This window comes from Delphinapterus leucas, chromosome 2 (assembly GCF_059928025.1).
Source record: "Delphinapterus leucas isolate spDelLeu-1000000601 "Yukka" chromosome 2, BTC_Dleu_Yukka2, whole genome shotgun sequence".
NCBI classification, from domain to species: Eukaryota; Metazoa; Chordata; class Mammalia; order Artiodactyla; family Monodontidae; genus Delphinapterus; species Delphinapterus leucas.
In genome coordinates, this window is record NC_143130.1 from 62,445,967 (window position 1) to 62,467,647 (window position 21,681).

At 36.7% G+C, this 21,681-nt stretch overlaps 1 protein-coding gene across 7 annotated transcripts in view; it reads right to left on the reverse strand.

Annotated features, from left to right (window-relative positions):
* Positions 1-21,681, reverse strand: part of SCAPER (S-phase cyclin A associated protein in the ER) — a 494,989-nt gene that overhangs the window by 337,465 nt on the left and 135,843 nt on the right. For 6 of the 7 annotated variants that reach the window (XM_022580126.3, XM_022580128.3, XM_089906963.1 and 3 more), the window contains 2 exons: positions 7,618-7,880; positions 4,582-4,818 (listed from right to left, as the gene is read on the reverse strand). In XM_022580126.3, coding sequence (XP_022435834.1) covers positions 4,582-4,818; positions 7,618-7,880 — 500 coding nt within the window. The remainder of the gene's footprint in view (positions 1-4,581; positions 4,819-7,617; positions 7,881-21,681) is intronic. The other variant, XM_030761728.2, reaches the window with a different exon arrangement.

Consider the following 21,681-nt stretch of genomic DNA (forward strand, 5'->3'; position numbering starts at 1 on the left):
AATAAGGAAACAGAAGCTTTAAATGACACAATAGATGAGATAGATTTAATTGATATTTACAGGACATTCCATCCCAAAACAACACAATACACTTTCTTCTCAAGTGTGCACAGAACATTCTCCGGGATAGATCACATCTTGGGTCACAAATCAAGCCTCAGTAAATTTAAGAAAATTGAAATCATATCAAGCATCTTTTCTGACCACAACACTATGAGACTAGAAATGAATTACAGGGAAAAAAACGTAAAAAACACAAACACATGGAGGCTAAACAATACGTTACTAAACAACCAAGAAATCACTGAAGAAATCAAAGAGGAAATCAAAAAATCCCTAGAGACAAATGACAACAAAAACACGACGATCCAAAACTTATGGGATGCAGCAAAAGCAGTTCTAACAGGGAAGTTTATAGCTATACAAGCCTACCTCAAGAAACCAAAAAAATCTCAAGTAAACAATCTAAACTTACACCTAAAGGAACTAGAGAAAGAATAACAAACAAAACCCAAAGTTAGCAGAAGGAAAGAAAAAATAAATATCAGAGCAGAAATAAAGGAAATAGAAACAAAGAAAACAATAGCAAAGATCAATAAAACTAAAAGCTGGTTCTTTGAGAAGACAACATTGATAAACCATTAGCCAGACTCATGAAGAAAAAGAGGGAGAGGACTCAAATGAATAAAATTAGAAATGAAAAAGAAGTTACAACAGACACTGTAGAAATACAAAGCATCCTAAGAGACTACTACAAACAACTCTATGCCAAAAAAATGGACAACCTGGAAGAAATGGACAAATTCCTAGAAAGGTATAACCTTCCAAGGCTGAACCAAGAAGAAACAGAAAATACGAACAGGCCAATCACAAGTAATAAACTTGAAACTGTGATTAAAAATCTTCCAACAGGGCTTCCCTGGTGGCGCAGTGCTTGAGAGTCCACCTGCCGATGCAGGGGACATGGGTTCGTGCCCTGGTCCCGGAAGATCCCTCATGCCACGGAGCAGCAGGGCCTGTGAGTCATGGCCGCTAAGCCTGCGCATCTGGAGCCTGTGCTCCACAACTGGAGAGAACGCAACAGTGAGAGGCCCGTGTACTGCAAAAAAAAAAAAAATCTTCCAACAAACAAAAGTCCAGAACCACATAGCTTCAGAGCTGAATTCTATCAAACATTTAGAGAAGAGCTAACATCCACCCTTCTCAAACTCTTCCAAAAAACTGCAGAGGGAGGAACACTCCCAAACTCATTTAATGAGGCCACCATCACCCTGATGCCAAAACCAGACAAAGATACTACAAAAAAAGAAAATTACAGACCAATATCACTGATGAATATAGATGCAAAAATCCTCAACAAAATACTAGCAAACAGAATCCAACAACACATTGAAAGGATCATACACCATGACCAAGTGGGATTTATCCCTGGGATGCAAGGATTCTTCACTATATGCAAATCAATCAATGTGATACACCATATTAACAAATTGAAGAATAAAAACGATATGATCATCTCAATAGATGAAGAAAAGGCTTTTGAAAAAATTCAACACCCATTTATGATAAAAACTCTCCAGAAAGTGGGCAGAGAGGGAACCTACCTCAACATAATAAAGGTCATATACGACAAACCCACAGCAAACATCATTCTCAATGGTGAAAAACTGAAAGCATTTCCTCTAAGATCAGGAATGAGACAAGGATGTCCATTCTCACCACTATTATTCAACACACTTTTGGAAGTCCTAGCCACAGCAATCAGAGAAGAAAAAGAAATAAAAGGAATACAAATTGGAAAAGAAGTTAAACTGTCACTGTTTGCAGATGACAGGATAATATACATACAGAATCCTAAAACTGCCACCAGAAAACTACAAGAGCTAATCAATGAATTTGGTAAAGTTGCAGGGTACAAAATTAACGCACAGAAATCTCTTGCATTTCCTATATACTAATGATGAAAAATCTGAAAGAGATATTATGGAAACACTCCCACTTACCATTGCAACAAAAAGAATAAAATACCTAGGAATAAACCTACCTAGGGAGACAAAAGACCTGTATGCAGAAAACTGTAAGACACTGAAGAAAGAAATTAAATATGATACCAACAGATGGAGAGAGATACAATGTTCTTGGATTGGAAGAATCAACATTGTGAAAATGACTATACTACCCAAAGCAATCTACATATTCAATGCAATACCTATCAAGTTACCAATGGCATTTTTTACGGAACTAGAACAAATCATCTTAAAATTTGTACGGCGACACAAAAGACCCTGAATAGCCAAAGCAGTCTTGTGGGAAAAAAACGGAGCTGGAGGAATCAGACTCTCTGACTTCAAACTATACTACAAAGCTACAGTAATCAAGACAATATGGTACTGGCACAAAAACAGAAGCACAGATCAATGGAACAAGATAGAAAGCCCAGAGACAAACCCACGCACCTACGGTCAACTAATCTATGACAAAGGAGGCAAAGATATACAAGGGAGAAAAGACAGTCTCTTCAATAAGTGGTGCTGGGAAAACTGGACAGGTACCTGTAAAAGAATGAAATTAGAACACTCCCTAACACCATACACAAAAATAAACTCAAACTGGATTCGAGACCTAAATGTAAGACCAGACACTATAAAACTCTTAGAGGAAAACATAGGAAGAACACTCTTTGACATAAACCACAGCAAGATCTTTTTTGATCCAACTCCTAGAGTAATGGAAATAAAAACAAAAATAAACAAATCGGACCTAATAAAACTTCAAAGCTTTTGCACAGCAAAGGAAGCCATAAACAAGACAAAAAGACAACCCTCAGAATGGGAGAAAATATTTGCAAACGAATCAACGGACAAAGGATTAATCTCCAAAATATATAGACAGCTCATGCAGCTCAATATTAAAGAAACAAACAACCCAATCCAAAAATGGGCAGAAGACCTAAATAGACATTTCTCCAAAGAAGACATACAGATGGCCAAGAGGCACATGAAAAGCTGCTCAACATCACTAATTATTAGAGAAATGCAAATCAAAACTACAATGAGGTATCACCTCACACCAGCTAGAATGCGCATCATCAGAAAATCTACAAACAAGAAATGCTGGAGAGGGTGTAGAGAAAAGGGAACCCTCTTGCACTGTTGGTGGGAATGTAAATTGATACAGCCACTATGGAGAACAGTATGGAGGTTCCTTAAAAAACTAAGAATTACCGGGCATATACCCTGAGAAAACCATAATTCAAAAAGACACATGCACCCCAATGTTCATTGCAGCACTATTTACAATGGCCAGGTCATGGAAGCAACCTAAATGCCCATCGACAGACGAATGGATAAAGAAGTTGTGGTACATATATACAATGGAATATTACTCAGCCATAAAAAGGAACGAAATTGAGTCATTTGTTGAGACGCGGATGGACCTAGAGACTGTCATACAGAGTGAAGTAAGTCAGAAAGAGCTAAACAAATATCGTATGTTAACGCATTTATGTGGAACCTAGAAAAATGGTACAGATGAACCAGTTTGCAAGGCAGAAGTTGAGACACAGATGTAGAGAACAAACAAATGGACACCAAGGGGGAAATCCGCGGTGGGGTGCAGATGGTGGTGTGCTGAATTGGGCGATTGGGATCGACATGTTTACACTGATGTGTATAAAACTGATGACTAATAAGAACCTGTAGTATAAAGAAAGAAACAAACAAACAAAACCTAATACTAAACTTTCTTTGGGTTATTTGTATGGAAATATGTTAATATAAATGTTTCAGACATTATGTGAAATTTCTAAAAATCTTATATGTTCTGGTATAATGTTATAAGTCATAATTCTAGTTATTACTTTAAAATGTATCTCAGAAAAAACTAAATTTCCTTGTCAATTGCCAAAAAAAAGACGAACTAAATTTGAATTTTTTCTCAACAACTTTTTATATGTGCCTATTCCTTTTGAAAATTACTTTTTAAACAAACCCAACATGACCTAATCTGAATTATACTCAGGCCAAGTATCTTAATACTAAAATGGGAAGGAGAAAGACATGAGCAGAATTAAATAGTCATCCAAAAACATAAACCTATATAAGTAATTTTAAGTCAATGCATTTTTAAAGATTCTGCCATAGGGATGATAAATAAATTTCATCTTAAAGACCAACTCCAAGCAAATGATAATAACTGTCTAAAGTACCCTGTTAAGAGAATTCTTAAAGCTAAGTTCATTAAGCACAATTTCCCATCTATCAGAGTGGTAGATGTTGCATAGAAAACATTATTATGATAGTTTCTTAATGTTAAAGAACATGTGATCAAATCACACACCAAGTGAATGATTTTGAGCAAGTTATTTAATTCTCACAGTCTCATTTCCTTCCTCTACAAAATAAGAAGAAACTTAACTATATCAAAAGATTGCTATAAGAATAAAATGTTAAAGTGAAATAACATATATAAAATGCTATGTTAAAAAGTGCTTGTAAAGTGTACAGAAATATACAATTTTTTATTATTGGGGTTTATGTCTCTTTAATATATTTACTCAGAATTCCGATAAGTTGTTCTTACCAAGTTAGCAGCACTCACATTTGAAATATCTGAAGGATCCATTTCATCACTTTCTATTCTTTCTTTCTCTTCTGAAAATTTGTCTTCACTTGCTTGCAAAGGTGTGTCAGCTTGCTGAGTAACTGAAACACACTCTATATCAATGTGAACGGCAGGTATTTCAGAAGTTTGCACAGAATTGTCTTGTAAGAAACTACTGCCAGAGTTCTTGACATCATCCAGTGTACTCACTGTGAACTAACGAAACATATTACAGATTGAATCAGAGATAATGGAAAATACTCACCAACTTATTTCACTCTAGAAAACCTGATTCTGCTTAACCTATCAACTGTAAAGCAGCAGTTGACTGACAGATGACTCAGTCATTTTTTGGTATGTTTCAAGTATAAGAAGAGAAACCATTAAGCAGCCACAAATTTTATTTGCACATCTACTATGTTTAGGACACCACATAGCACATAATACCAAATCTCAGATATAAAAGAGAAATACACCATAAAAAGTAGAGTATATGTCAGCATGCAGTTTCATTATGCAATTCATATCCTTTAGACTTCAATAGGCTCTCCATTCCCCTTTAGAAATACTTAACACATAACCAAGAGAAATGTAAAAACCACTTAAACAAATACAACTTATGCTAAAGTCAAATACATACCCATTTTTTAAAAACTTTCTAGTTTAGTGAATAGGAACAAGCCTTTATTTTCACTTTCTAACAGAGTACAGAAAGAATGGTGCTATGTTTTCCAGCTATACTCAGAGTAATGAACTCCAAGGAGAAGAAATAAAATCTAAAATTGTGAATTTAAAACTTACTCACATCACTACTTAAATAAACATTAGATAAACAGTGCAGTGGCCATAAAAACCCTAGTTTGATATAGTATTTATATAAATATTAAACTTGGCCTAGTCATATAAACTACTTTAAAAATCCTACTATTGGTTAGAACTTTAAAGTGTCCCAAAGTGTTCATTTTAGCATAAGCATTATTCAAATTGCATCACAATGTTTATATTGCTATCAACATTATCCATACATCAGTCACCATGGTTTATAATCTTCTCAGTAATATTTACATTAGCATTATTGATCTTCACAATATAGTCAACCCTGTTTATTAAAAAATCAATATCAACTTAAATAACAAAATCAAAGCTAAACTATAATGTTGAAAAATATATAAAAATGCTAATTCCATTTTCAGAATGACAGTGGAGAAAACAATTATTAATATTAGCTTGGCCACCACAAGCAGTGAACTTTTATACTGAAATAATTTAACAATAATTACTCAAAAGTTCTATGTATAGACTATTTCTAAAACCTCAAAAAATCACATAAGTTTATTCATTACACAAAATCAGCATAATTTTTATACTGTTAAATTTTATAGTTAAAATATAATACATGTACCAAGAATGCCAGATGTTAGTTAAGTGATATAGAAAGTGATTTCATCATCAAATTTACCTACATTTAAAAGTTTCTTAAAGTTTCACCCAACAACTATGTACTGATTACTTCCTACGTATCTTTGACTCTGCTCCATATTGTGGGAAATTAAAAGGCAACATAAGATAATGCCCACAAGGAGCTTTCAATCTCATGTGGGCACAAAACATACATACATTAAAGAGTTATAAAACATCAGGAACAATGTAGGATTAAGAGCCATTATTATCATTAAGGAAAAAAACCATGGAAGTTGAGTACAGTTTCTAATAAAAATAAATATCCTACAAGTAAAAGGAGAGAATTTTAAAAGGCAGATACTATTCCGGACTGAGAAATATGACAACTATTTTACAACTTTTTTACTTAGTCCCTGTACCTTATCAAAGAATCTCTCTTATATTTCATTGGACATTTTACATAAAATGAACATAAAATTTTTTTGTAAACAAATATCATTTAAAAATGCATTGCTGGGACTTCCCTGGCGGTCCAGTGGTTAAGACTCCATGCTTCCAACGCAGGGGGTGCAGGTTCAATCCCTGGTCTGGGAACTAAGATCCCACATGCCATACAGGGTGGCCAAAAAATAATAATAATAATAATAAAATAAAAATTTTTTTGAAGTCCTGTTTTTTAAAAAAATGCCTTGCTTAACCGAGTAAGTAAAATAAACTTCAAATGGACTGACAGAAGAGTACTGGGAATATTAACTTTAAAGAATTATTTAAATATAAATCACTCTATACTCGAATTGTAGGAAGTAAAAGTAGAGCAAGTGAAAAATTATTCTACTTTCATCACCATTTAAAATAACACTACAAATGAAGCAGGAGGACACCATTTTAACCAGTAATCAAAGTTAACAAACTTGGGCAAATTGATATATGCCTTTAAATGTGAGGCTAAGAACAATCACTTTATTTCTCTCAAAAATGTATAAGCTAAAGTGAATAATGAATAAACAAACTGAAGAACACTGTACAAAAAACCCACAATGTATACTTCAAAAATATTAATGTCATGAAAGACAAAGACAGGCTGAGTAACTGTCCCTGGTGAAAGACATTAAAGAAACAAAGCCAAATACAATGTGTGACTCTAGATTGGATCATGCATCATGGAAAAACATTCTATGAAGAAATTATTGGGACAACTGGAAATTTTTGAATACAGACTATAAATTTGATAACAATATTATATAAATGTCAAATTCCCTGAATTTTATAATTATAGTGTGGTTATGTAAAAGAGTTTCTTTGTTCTTTAGAGATATATGCTATAGCATTTAAAGGTGAATGGTTACGATATTTGCACATTACTCTCAAATGTTTAGCATACAATATGAGTATGTGATATGTAAATAGAGAGAGAAAAAAATGTGGCAAAATGTTAATCTGTGAATCTACGAAAAGGGTACAGGAGAGTTCATTATTCTATTCTTGCAACTTTTCTGTAGATCTGAAATTTTTCACAATAAAAGTAAAAAATGAAGTAGAAAAATTAAGACATTCCAACATACGTATATATATCCTTTATAAAAAAGCAATAAAAGGATTTTCAGAATGTACTACCTGGGTTCTCTCTGTGAGAGGATGATCACATGAGTGTAATGAGTCTTTGAGCCGAGATTCTATAGTATTAGAAGGTCCACCTCCAACAAATTCACCTTTCTGAATACTTTGATCAGGTAGAAGATGTACATTTTCTTTATCACTGTCATCCTTTGACCTTAATGCTTCTGTTGGTAATGAAACTTTTGGCATCACTGCTGTTGATCGTGAACGAACAGGCCTTCCTCTCTGAACAGTTTCCCATCCTTCAGCATCTTTCCGTTCTACGCAATTGAGGGAAGAAAATAAATCAAGATTTCTTTGATGATAAACATTTTCAAAAACCTACAAAATAACATTTTCCAATCTAATTTCCATTAAATATAACTAAAATATAAACATGACACTAATTACTATGCAAGGTGTATTGTGCACAAGTGTGTGTGTGTATTCTCTAGTTCCTACAACCACACTGTGGGGTAGGTATAATTATCCCTATCTTACAAATGATAAAACTGAGATTAAGACTGACCTAAGACCCTGGGACTTCCCTGGTGATCCAGTGGTAAAGAATTCGCCTTATAATGCAGGGGAAACGGGTTCGATCCCTGGTCCCACATGCCAAGGGGCAACTAAGCCAGAGCACAACAACTACTGAGTTCACACACCTCAACTAGAGAGCCTGCATGCCGCAAACTACAGAGCCCATGCACCCTGGAGCCTGTGTGCCACAACTAGAGAGAAACCCATGTGCCACAACGAAAGATCCCACATGCCTCAATGAAGATCCGGTGTGCTGCAACTAAGGCCCAATGCAGCCAAAAATAAAATAAATAAATAAGAAATAAATCCTTAAAAAACAAAAAAGACTGACCTAAGTCCCCATAGTCAGAAAGTAATAACATTTATACTGTGTATACTATGTGCTAGAACTGTTCTAAGTGCCTTAGATGTAACTCTTTTAAATAAACCCTCTTAGAGGGTTCACAACAACCCTCTAAGATCAGTACTATCATTCCCATATTACCAGTGAGGAAACTGAGACAAAGAGAGGTTGAGTAATTTACCCAAGGTCACACACTTAGTAAAGGTAAAGCCAAGATGTAAGTCTAGGCAAATTGGTTCTGATGTCCATACCCAATGAATATGTAAAAACCACCTCCCCTTCTTTTAGAATCCAAACATAGGCCTTGGTCCAAAATCCATGTTCTTTTTCCCCTGTCTCAGTACTAACAGTATACACTGACATAGGAAAAAAAGGTAAAAAACTATTTTAATGATCATAAGATTATAGTGTTAAATGAATGAACCCTCAATGATCTAGTCCAGTATTTCACCATACACATAAGAAAATGAGGGCCTGTATCCAAAGTCACAGAGCAAACTAGCCTAAAATAAATAAGCTTCTACCAAAATGTTTCAAAATTTCACAACCTGAGATATATATGTATACAGTGATAGCCACAATTTTTAAAATTTTATAGGCTAATTGTAATCTATCAAAATTAGTATGAAGACTTTCAGTTCTGGCCAAGATGGAGTAGCCTCACCTTCATTTCCACGTCCTCCTACTTACAATTAAGAACTCTGGAAAAAAACATACAAAATAAGTACAGGACGATTTTAAAAGATAGAAAGTAGTAGGTGGACTGCCTAGTGACCCTGGGAATTGAAAAGCAGCACAGCAGTGAGTTCTGTTTTTGTTTATTGCTGACAGGATGCTATAAAAGCCTCCAATCCAGAAGGACCAACTGACATAGACAAAACAGGCAACAGCAAAACTTGTTTTGCCAAGCCAAAGGACAGAGAAAAGGATGGCCTAAGAAAACAGACAACCATTTTGGCAATATTCCTTCTATTCTAGCCAAACGTCAGTGGAAAACTTCCACCCCATAGTTTCAATAGGGGTAAGCAGAGAGCTGAACTTCCGTTGCCCACCTGGCAGAAGCAGATGGTGGTCCAATTCCCTCACCAAAACAATGTCAGCAAAGGTGAACAGTGAGCTGAGCTCTTACCTCCAATTGGCATTAATAACACTAAACAAAGCAGTAGGAACCGTACTTACTCAGCACTCCACTTTCCCTCACACCTAGTGTCAGTGGGAGCTGAACTTCCACACCCACCAAGCAGCAGTGAGACTTAACGAGGTAGTGAAAGTCAGAACTGGTAGACACTGACCTAGTCAGCTAGCTGGGAGGGAGTCCGGGAAAAAGTCTGGAACTGCCTAAGAGGCAAAAGACCATTGTTTCAGAGTGCACGAGAAGGGATTCAGAGCACTGCCTAAACGAGCTCCAGAGATGGGCACGAGCCACGGCTATCAGCACGGACACCAGAGGTGGGCATGAAACACTAAGGCTGCTGCTGCAGCCACCAAGAAGCCTGTGTGCAAGCACAGGTCACTATCCACACCTCCCCTCGGGAGAGCCTGTGCAGCCCGCCACTGCCAGGGTCCCATGATACCGGGACAGCATACCCAGGAGAACACACGGCATGCCTCAGGCTGCTGCAACGTCACAGTGGCCTCTGCCACCGCAGGCTCAAGCCGCATACCATACACCTCCCTCCCCCCAGCCTGAGTGAGCCAGAGTCACCTAATCAGCTGCTACTTTATCCCCGTCCTGTCTGAATGGAGAGGATGCCCTCAGGTGACCTACACGCAGAGGCGGGGCCAAATCCAAAGCTGAACCTCAGGAGCAGTGTGAACAAGAAGAGAAAGGGAAATTTCTCCCAGCAGCCTCAGGAGCTGCACATTAAATCTCCACAATCAACTTGATGTACCCTGCACTTGTAGAATGCCTGAGTAGACAACAAATCATCCCAAAATTGAGGTGGCAGACTTTGGGAGAACTGTAGACTTGGGATTTGCTTTCTGCAAATAATTTGTTTCTGGTTATATGTTTATCTTACTTTAGTATTTACAGTTTATTAACATTAGTAGAATTGTTTATTGATTTGGTTGCTCCCTTACTTATATATATATATATATATATATATATATATATATATATAATCTTTTCCTTTTTTTGTGAGTGTGTACGTGTACGCTTCTTTGTATGATTTTGTCTGTATAGCTTTGCTTTTACCATTTGTCCTAGGGTTCGGTCTGTCTTTTTTTTCTGTCTTTTTTTTTTTTTTTTTTAAGTACATTTTTTAGTGCTGGTTATCATTGGTGGATTTGTTTTTCAGTTTGGTTGCTCTCTTCTTTCTGTCTTTTTATTTCTTTTATTACTTTGTAATAATTATTTTTCATTTTTGATTTTAATAACTTTATTTTATTTTACTTTTTCTGTCTTTCTTTCTTTTTTTCTCCCTTTTCTTCTGTGCCGTGTAGCTGACAGGGTCTTGGCACTCTGACCAGGTGTCAGGCCTGTGCCTCTGAGGTGGGAGAGCCGAGTCTAAGACATTGGTCCACCAGAGACCTCCCAGCTCCACGTTATATCAAATGGCAAAAGCAATCCCAGAGGTCTCCATCTCAACTCTTAAACCCAGCTCCACTCAAAGACCAGCAAGCTACAGTGCTTGACACCCTATGCCAAATGACTAGCAAGACAGGAACACAACCCCATGCATTAGCAGAGAGGCTGCCTCCAATCATGATACGGTCACAGACACTCCAAAACACACCACAGAACGTGGTTCTGCACACCAGAAAGACAAGATCTAGCCTCATCCACGAGAAAACAGGCACCAGACCCCTCCACCAGGAAGCCTACACAACCCACTGGGGGCAGAAAACAAAAACAACGGGAACTATGCACTTGCACCCTGTTAAAAGGAGACCCCAAACACAGTAAGTTAAGCAAAGTGAGAAGACAGAGAAATACACAGCAGATGAAGGAGCAAGGTAAAAACACACCAGACCAAACAATTAAAGAGGAAATAGGCAGTCTACCTGAAAAAGAATTCAGAATAATGATAGCAAAGACAATCCAAAATCTTGGAAACAGAATGGAGAAAATACAAGAAAACTTTAACAAGGACCTAGAAGAACTGAAGACCAAATAAAAAATGATGAACAACACAATAAATGAAATTAAACATTCTCTAGAAGGAATCAATAGCCAAAAAACTGAGGCAGAAGAATGGATAAGTGACCTGGAAGACAAAATAGTGCAAATAACAATCACACAGCAGAATAGGGAAAAAAGAATGAAAACAATTGAGGACAGTCTCAGAGACCTCTGGGACAACATTAAATGCACCAAGATTCGAACTATACGGGTCCCAGAAGAAGAAGAGAAAAAGAAACGGACTGAGAAAATATTTGAAGAGATTATAGTTGAAAACTTCCCTAATATGGAAAAGGAAATAGTTAATCAAGTCCAGGAAGTGCAGAGAGTCCCATACAGGATAAATCCAAGAAGAAACATGCCAAGACACATATTAATCAAACGATCAAAAATTAAATACAAAGAAAGATATTAAAAGCAGCAAGGGAAAAACTACAAATAACATACAAGGGAATCACCAGAAGGTTAACAGCTGATCTTTCAGCAGAAACTCTGCAAGCCAGAAGACAGTGGCAGGACATATTTAAAGTGATGAAAGGGAAAAACCTACAACCAAGATTACTCTACCCAGCAAAGATGCCATTCAGATTCGATGGAGAAATTAAAACCTTTACAGACAAGCAAAAGCTAACAGAATTCAGCACCACCAAACCAGCTTTACAACAAATGCTAAAGGAACTTCTCTAGGCAGGAAACACAAGAGAAGGAAAAGACCTACAAAACAAACCCAAAACAATTAACAAAATGGTAAAAGGAACATACATATCAATAACTACCTTAAATGTAAATGCATTAAATGCTCCAACCAAAAGACACAGACTGACTGAATGCATAGAAAAGCAAGATCCATATATATGCTGCCTGCAAGAGACCCACTTCAAAACCACGAACACATACAGACTGAAAGTGAGGGGATAGACAAAGATATTCCATGCAAATGGAAATCAAAAGAAAGCTGGAGTAGCAATTCTCATATCAGACAAAATACACTTTAAAATAGACTATTACAAGAGACAAAGAAGGACACCACATCATTATCAAGGGATTGATCCAAGAAGAAGATATAATAATGGTAAATATTTATGCACCCAACATAGGAGCACCGCAATACATAAGGCAAATAATATCAGCCATAAAAAGGGAAACTGACAGCAACACAATCATACTAGAGGACTTTAACACCCCACTTTCACCAATGGAGAGATCATCCAAAATGAAAATAAATAAGGAAACACAAGCTTTAAATGAAACATTAAACAAGATGGACTTAATTGATATTTAGAGGACACTCCATCCAAAAACCAACACAATACACTTTCTTCTCAAGTGCTCATGGAATATTCTCCAGGATAGATCATATCTTGGGTCACAAATCAAGCCTTGGTAAATTTAAGAAAATTGAAAGAGTATCAAGTATCTTTTCCGACCACAACGCTATGAGACTAGATGTCAATTACAGGAAAAGATCTGTAAAAAATACCAACACATGGAGGCTAAACAATACACTACTTAATAACCAACAGATCACTGAAGAAATCAAAGAGGAAATCAAAAAATACCTAGAAACAAGTGACAATGAAAACACAAGGACCCAAAACCTTTGGGATGCAGCAAAAGCAGTTCTAAGACAGAAGTTTACAGCAATACAGTCCTACCTTAAGAAACAGGAAACATCTCAAATGAACAACCTAACCTTACACCTAAAGCAATTAGAGGAAGAAACAAAAAACCCCCAAAGTTAGCAGAAGGGAAGAAATCATAAAGATCAGATCAGAAATAAATGAAGAAGAAATGAAGGAAACAATAGCAAAGAACAGTGAAACTACAAGCTGGGTCTTTGAGATGATAAACAAAATTGATAAACCATTAGCCAGAGTCATCAAGAAAAAAAACAAAAGACTCAAATCAATAGAAATAGAAATGAAAAAGGAGAAGTAACAACTGACACTGCAGAAATACAAAGGATCATGAGAGATTACTACAAGCAACTCTATGCCAATAAAACGGACAAACTGGAAGAAAGGGACAAATTCTTAGAAATGCACAACCTGCCAAGACTGAACAAGGAAGAAATAGAAAATATGAACAGTCCAATCACAAGCGCTGAAATTGAAACTGTGATTAAAATCTTCCAACAGAGGGCTTCCGTGATGGCGCAGTGGTTGAGAGTCCGCCTGCCGATGCAGGGGACACGGGTTCATGCCCCCGTCCAGGAAGATCCCACATGCCGCGGAGCGGCTGGGCCCGTGAGCGATGGCTGCTGAGCCTGCGCGTCCGGAGCCTGTGCTCCACAACGGGAGAGGCCGCAATGGTGAGAGCCCTGTGTACCGCAAAAAAAAAAAAAAAAAAAAAAAAAAATCCTCCAACAAACAAAAGCCCAGGACCAGATGGATTCACAGGCAAATTCTATCAAACATTTAGGGAAGAGCTAACACATCTCCTTCTCAAACTCTTCCAAAATATAGCAGAGGGAGGAACATTCCCCAAGTCATTCAATGAGGCCACCATCACCCTGACACCAAAACCAGACAAAGATGTCACAAAGAAAGAAAACTACAGGTTAATATCGCTGTTGAACATAAATGCAAAAATCCTGAACAAAATACTAGCAAACAGAATCCAACAGCATCTTAAAAGGATCATACACCATGATCAAGTGGGGTTTATCCCAGGAATGCAAGGATCCTTCAATATACGCAAATCCCTGAATGTGATACACCATATTAACAAATTGAAGGCGAAAAACTATATGATCATCTCAACAGATGCAGAAAAAGCTTTCGACAAAATTCAACACCCATTTATGATAAAAACCCTCCAGAAAGTAGGCATAGAGGGAACTTTCCTCAACATGATAAAGGACATATATGACAAACCCACAGCCAACATCGTCCTCAATGGTGAAAAACTGAAAGCATTTCCACTATGATCAGGAACAAGACAAGGCTGCCCATTCTCACCACTATTATTTTAACATAGTTTTGGAAGTTTTAGCCACAGCAATCAGAGAAGCAAAAGAAATAAAAGGAATCCAAAACAGAAAAAAAGAAGTAAAGCTGTCACTGTTTGCAGATGACATGATGCTATACATAGAGAACCCTAATGATGCTACCAGAAAACTACTAGAGCTAATCAATGAATTTGGTAAAGTTGCAGGATACAAAATTAATGCACAGAAATCTCTTGCATTTCTATACACTAATGCTGAAAAATCTGAAAGTGAAATTAAGAGAACACTCCCATTTACCATGGCAACGAAAAGAATAAAATATCTAGGAATAAACCTACCTAAGGAGACAAAAGATCTGTGTGCAGAAAATTATAAGACACTGATGAAAGAAACTGAAGATGATACAAATAGATGGAGAGATGTACCATGTTCTTGGATTGGAAGAATCAACATTGTGAAAATGATTCTAGTACCCAAATCAATCTACAGATTCAATGCAATCCCTATCAAACTTCCACTGGCATTTTTCACAGAACTAGAACGAAAAATTTCACAATTCGTATGGAAACATAAAAGACCCTGAACAGTTAAAGCAATCTTGAGAAAGAAAAATGGAGCTGGAGAAATCAGACTCCCTGACTTCAGACTATACTACAAAGCTACAGTAATCAAGACAGTATGGCACTGGCACAAAAACAGAAAGATAGATCAATGGAACTGGACAGAAAGCTCCGAGATAAACCCACGCACATATGGTCACCTTATCTTTGATAAAGGAGGCAAGAGTATACAATGTAGGAAAGACTGCCTCTTCAATAAGTGGTGATGGGAAAACTGGACAGGTACATGTAAAAGAATGAAATTAGAATACTCGCTAACACCATACACAAAAATAAACTCAAAATGGATTAAAGACCTAAATGTAAGGCCAGACTCTATAAAACTCTTAGAGGAAAACATAGGCAGAACACTCTATGACATAAATCACAGCAAGATGCTTTTTGACCCACCCTCTAGAGAAATGGAAATAAAAACAAAAATAAACAAATGTAACCTCAGGATACTTAAAAGCTTTTTTGCACAGCAAAGGAAAACATAAACAAGATGAAAAGACAACCCTCATAATGGGAGAAAATATTTACAAATGAAGCAACTGACAAAGGATTAATCTCCAAAATATACAAGCAGCTCATGCAGCTCAATATCAAAAAAACAAACAACCCAATCCAAAAATGGGTAGGAGACCTAAATAGACATTTCTCCAAAGAAGATATACAGATTGCCAACAAACAGATGAAAGGATGCTCAACATCACTAATCATTCGAGAAATGCAAATCAAAACTCCAATGAGGTATCACCTCACACCAGTCAGAATGGCCATCATCAAAAAATCTACAAACAATAAATGCTGGAGAGGGTGTGGAGAAAAGGGAACCCTCTTGCACTGTTGGTGGGAATGTAAATTGATACAGCCACTATGGAGAACAATATGGAGGTTCCTTAAAAATCTAAAACTAGAACTACCATATGACCCAGCAATCCCACTACTGGGCATATATCCTGAGAAAACCATAATTCAAAAAGAGTCATGGGCTTCCCTGGTGGCGTAGTGGTTGAGAGTCCACCTGCTGATGCAGGGGACATGGGTTCGTGCCCCGGTCCGGGAAGATCCCACATGCCACGGAGCGGCTGGGCCCGTGAGCCATGGCCACTGAGCCTGCGCGTCTGGAGCCTGTGCTCCGCAACGGGAGAGGCCACAACAGTGAGAGGCCTGCGTACCGAAAAAAAAAAAAAAAAAAAGAGTCATGTACCACAATGTTCACTGCAGCACTATTTACAACAGCCAGAACAAGGAAGCAACCTAAGTGTCCATCGACAGATGAATGGATAAAGAAGATGTGGCACATATATACAATGGAATGTTACTCAGCCATAAAAAGAAATGAAACTGAGTTATTTGTAGTGAGGTGGATGGACCTAGAGTCGGTCATACAGAGTGAAGTAAGTCAGGAAGGGAAAAAGAAATACCGTATGCTTTCTCATATATATGGAATCTAAAGGAAAAGAAAGAAAATGGTTCTGATGAACCTAGGGGCAGGACAGGAATGAAAACACAGACATAGAGAATGGACTTGAGGACACGGGGAAGGGAAAGGTAAGCTGAGACTAAGTGAGAGAGTAACACTGACATATATACACTACCAAATGTAATATAGCTAGTGGGAAGCAGCTGCATAGGACAGGGAGATCAGCTCGGTGTTTTGCAACCACCTAGAGGGGTGGGATATGAAGGGTGGGAATGAGACGCAAAAGGGAGGGTATATGGGGATATACGTATGCATATAGTGATACAACAGAAAGTAACACAACATTGTAAAGCAATTATACTCCAGTAAAGATATTAAAGGAAAAAAGAAAAAGAAAAATAAAAAAGCCCTGGAATAATCCCAACCTGACTGTGATTTGTTATCATTTTTATTTATCGCTGTATTTAATTCACTAATATGTTGTTCAATGTTCAAGAGAAAATGTTTTATTATAATATCCTTTTTAGATTTTGATATTAAGCTTATAAAATGATCTCTCTTTTATTCTGAGGAAGAGTTTCTTTAAGATTGAATGTATCTTTACCTAAAATGTTTGGAAGAATTCACAGGTGAAGCCATTTTGACCTGGAATTTTCTTTGTGAAAAAATGTTTCATTATTAACCCACATTTTTTTACATCCCTTCAAGTTTTTCTAATTCTTGCTATGCAACTTCTGTTATGTTTTTCAAGTTATTTGTTAATTTTTTCTAAATTTCTAAATTTAGTGTATAATATTGCTCATAATTTCTTTTTAATATTTTGGGGATCTGTGCCAATGCCCCTGTTTCATTCCTGGTGCTAGGCCTTGTCTCCTTTTTTTCTTGGTATTACTAGAAGTCTGTTAATTTTATTGGTCTATTTGAAGAACTACATTTTGGCTTTGTTAATTTTTCTCTATTCTCACCTGTATTTTTCCTTCCATATTCCCTGGGTCTAGCTTGTTCTTTTCTAACTTCTTGAGATGGACAGAGTATGGATTTTAGGTTTTCCTCCTTTCTAATTGGTGTAATTGAAGCTAGAAAATTTCCTCAAAGCATAGCTTTACCCTAATCCCAAAGATTTCAAATGTTCATTTTTATTCAACTGACATTTTCTAATTTTCAGTGTGATTTCTTCCCTGACTCATGGATTATTCAGATATATATTCCAAAATTCCAAAAATCTGAAAATTGTACAGCTACATTTTTGTAATTAATTTCTAACTTCATTCCACTGTGTTAAGACAGGCAGAATAAGTTCAATCATCTGAAAGTTATTGAAACTTGTTTACTGTGTCAATTTTGGTAAATATTCCATGAGTGCTTGAATATGTATTTGGACTTACAGCCATGACAAAGTAGCCTGTATTAAAATTAATCTTCTTCCTGCCAAACAGAACTACAAGAGCTAGACGAAATATATAAATGAATTGTTTAAAGGCATTGGAAAGCAACCAGTATAGGCAAGACTTAAGGAACTACAATTCCTGAGAATAGGGACAACAACATGAGATCCACATTCACCCTAGAATTTTCCCTGAAGACTGCTGGAATTCACAGTGTAGGAAAGTGAGTTCTAGCAGAAACCAGCAGTCCTATCTAGCTAAGACAGATATTGGAGTTTGATGAGTCTAAAGCAACTGGGGCTACAGGGGAAAAAATCTTGGAGAGGGGGAAACTGCAGGAAAGTAAGCCAAAAGAATCTGCATTCAATCTTCCCCTAAGAAGTCTGACAACTGCTAAGCTTTGCATATACAGGGCAAGATTCCAAGACACCCAGCAGAAAACAGCAGCTGGGATGCTAATGAACTAAGCAGATATTGTAGCAACTGTATGGTGCCGAGGAAACAAAAGTTGGAACTCAGGAATGAAGTGGTCTTGGCAAGCACCCCAGGTTTTCAATTGAGACTCCAAAAGGAACAAGAAAAAACTAAAACACATCAACTTTAATAAAACCTCAAGCCAAACCTTGACAGGATTAAGGTGTTCTGCTTGTTCTCTACCTTACTGCCATAAAAAAACTATACATTTTTAGAAGAAGTCTCTATAACTTTTAGTATACAATGTTAAACATTCAATTAAATATGAGGCATCATAATCAAAAAGAGTAAAATAACTCTAAACTGCCCCAAAACTGTTTTTTAAACTAACAAACTCACAGATGTTTCAAACATTTTACTTTTCAGACACAAATTTTTTAAATAGCTATTATTAATATGTTCAAGAAAATATGGATTAGACATAGAGAACAGAGGATGAGTAGAATGACTAGAAGACATATCAGTAAAAAAGTTTCCAGATTGAAGTATCAAAAGGGAAAAAAATGGAAAAAAAAAGCATTAGTTGTTAGACATATCAATTATGTCAAGTTCATTAATCAGGTTGTTTAGATATTTTTGATCTTTACTGATCTTTATCTACAGGTACTATCATTTGAGACAGTTATGGTAAAATCTCCCAGTGTAAATATAGACTTTTTTTCAATTTTTCCTTTCAGTCCTGTCAGGGTTTGCTTTATATGTTTTAAAGATATGTTATGTACATATAAATTTAGAGTTACTTTATCTCTCTGTTGAAATGACCCTTTAATAATTTTTAAAAATCTCTAAAATGTTGCTTGGCTACTCTTATTTCATCTGGTAACAATACTAGCTTTGATTTGAATGGGGTATGTATAGAATATCTTTCCCTGCCTTTTTCTTTTGACTTTTCTACATCTTAATATTGAAGGTGTATCTCTTATAAGCAGAATACAATTGGGCTTTTTTTTTTTTTTTTTGGTGGTACGCGGGACTCTCACTGTTGTGGCCTCTCCCATTGCGGAGCACAGGCTCCGGATGCACAGGCTCAGTGGCCATGGTTCACGGGCCTAGCCGCTCCGCAGCATGTGGGATCTTCCCGGACCGGGGCACGAACCCATGTCCCCTGCATCGGCAGGCGGACTCTCAACCACTGCGCCACCAGGGAAGTCCCTATTTTTAAAAGTGTTATAATCTTCATTTTTAAAATTTAATATTTAGACCATTTACATTTAATGTAGGGATTGATACACTTACTTCTATTACATTATAATTCTTTTTTTGATTTGTCTTATGTGTTTTGTGTTTCTTTTTTTCCTCTTCTCTTGCTTTCTTTTGGATTGATCAAAAAGATTATTAGTTGAACATTCGTTTATTCTTCTTTGTGGTTTTCCTGAATTTATAACACAGTGTTGACTTATGTCTAATGCAAACGAGCACTTTTGTAACTTCTTAGACAATGTTAGAACCTAGAAAATATAAACTCCATTTATTCCTCTCTTATCTTTTGGGTTACTGTCATAAATTTTCATTCTACATATATGTCAAGCTCCACAAGACATTGTTTCACACAGTCAATACACATTTAAGGTTATCTGCATGTTTATTCCTTCTAGTTTTTTTCATTCCTTCATGCATTTCTGGGACGCTATCTGGAATCATTTTCCTGCCATCTGAAGAACTCTGTGGTTTTTTTTAGTGTAGGTCTGACTACAAATTCTCTCAATTTTTATTCATCTAGAACTACCTTTATTTCACCTTCATTTTTGAAGGTTATTTTTTGCTGGATGCAGAATTCTGTCTCTCCAGTTATTTTCTTTCAGCACCTTAAAGATCTCATTCCACTGCCATCTGGCTTTCATCAGCTATAAGTTGACTCTTGCTCATTTTAAGTCTTTTTTTTTTTTTTAAAGCTGTGACTGCTTGCAAAGATTTTCTCTTTCTTTGATTTTTAATATTTTTATTATATTGCATCTAGATGAGATTTGTTTTATATTTTTCGTACTTGGAGTTTATAGTGGTTCTTGAATATAAGACAGTATCTTTTGACAGTTTGGGGAAATCTTCAGTGATTACCTCCTCAAAGGTTGCTTTTGTACCATTCATTCCATCCCTTCAGACTCCACTTACAGGTGTGCCTCTTATGCTCTTCTCTGCATTCTCCTCTCTCTCTCTCTTTTCTCTCCATGATATAGCCTCAGTATTTTCTACTGACTTAGAATTAATTCAATCCCAACTCTCCTAAATTTTAAATCTCTTCTCAGTGTGGGTAAACACATTAGTTGTTTTAAGAATTTCATTTATCTTCCTGGATTCCTCCCTTCCAGGGCACTGTGACCATAAAAAAATCTGGACTGGCTGCTATCTAGACATTTACACAGCAATCATCCTGGGATCACCACCACAGAATTATTACCTTTGCCTCTTCTCTGTACTGGCTCCCTCTGGTAGTGACAGTGTCCATAGAGTTAAAAATCTTTTGAGACCTAGAATGTTTGAAAATGTCTTTAATCTACTCTTACATCTAATGGATAATTTGGCTGGACATAGGATTTTAGCTTAGAAATTATTTTCCTCCAGAATTTTGAAGACATTGCTCAATTTTCTTGTGGCTTCTAGTGATAATTCTGCAAAAGCAGGTGTCATCCCGATTCTTGGTCATTTGTATATAAACTGATTCTTTTCTCTAATTTTTTAGAGCCTCTCATCATCTGTAGTACTTATAAATTTCCCAACTTTTTTTTTTTTTTTTTTTTGCGATACGCGGGCCTCTCACTGCTGTGGCCTCTCCCGTTGCGGAGCACAGGCTCCGGACGCACAGGCTCAGCGGCCATGGCTCACGGGCCCAGCCGCTCCGCAGCATGTGGGATCTTCCTGGACCGGGGCACGAACCCGTGTCCCTTGCATTGGCAAGCAGACTCTCAACCACTGTGCCACTAGGGAAGCCCCTCCCAACATGTTCTGATGTCACTGCAGTTTCATCCATTATAGTGGGCACTTAATGGGCCCTTTTGGTTAAAAACTTATTATCTTTCTGTTAAACAAAATTTCCTTTAATTATTTCATGACTTCTTCCTTTTCCTTTATCTTTCTAGAATCCATGTTATTCAAATAGTGGATAGTCCAGTATCTATTTTTATATAATAAGCCTAAAACTTAGCATCTTAAAATACTATGTTATTTCCATGCAATTCTTTGACTCAGGAATCTGAAGAGTGCTCAGTTTGGTGGGGGGAGGTGTAGGAGGGAGTTCATCTCA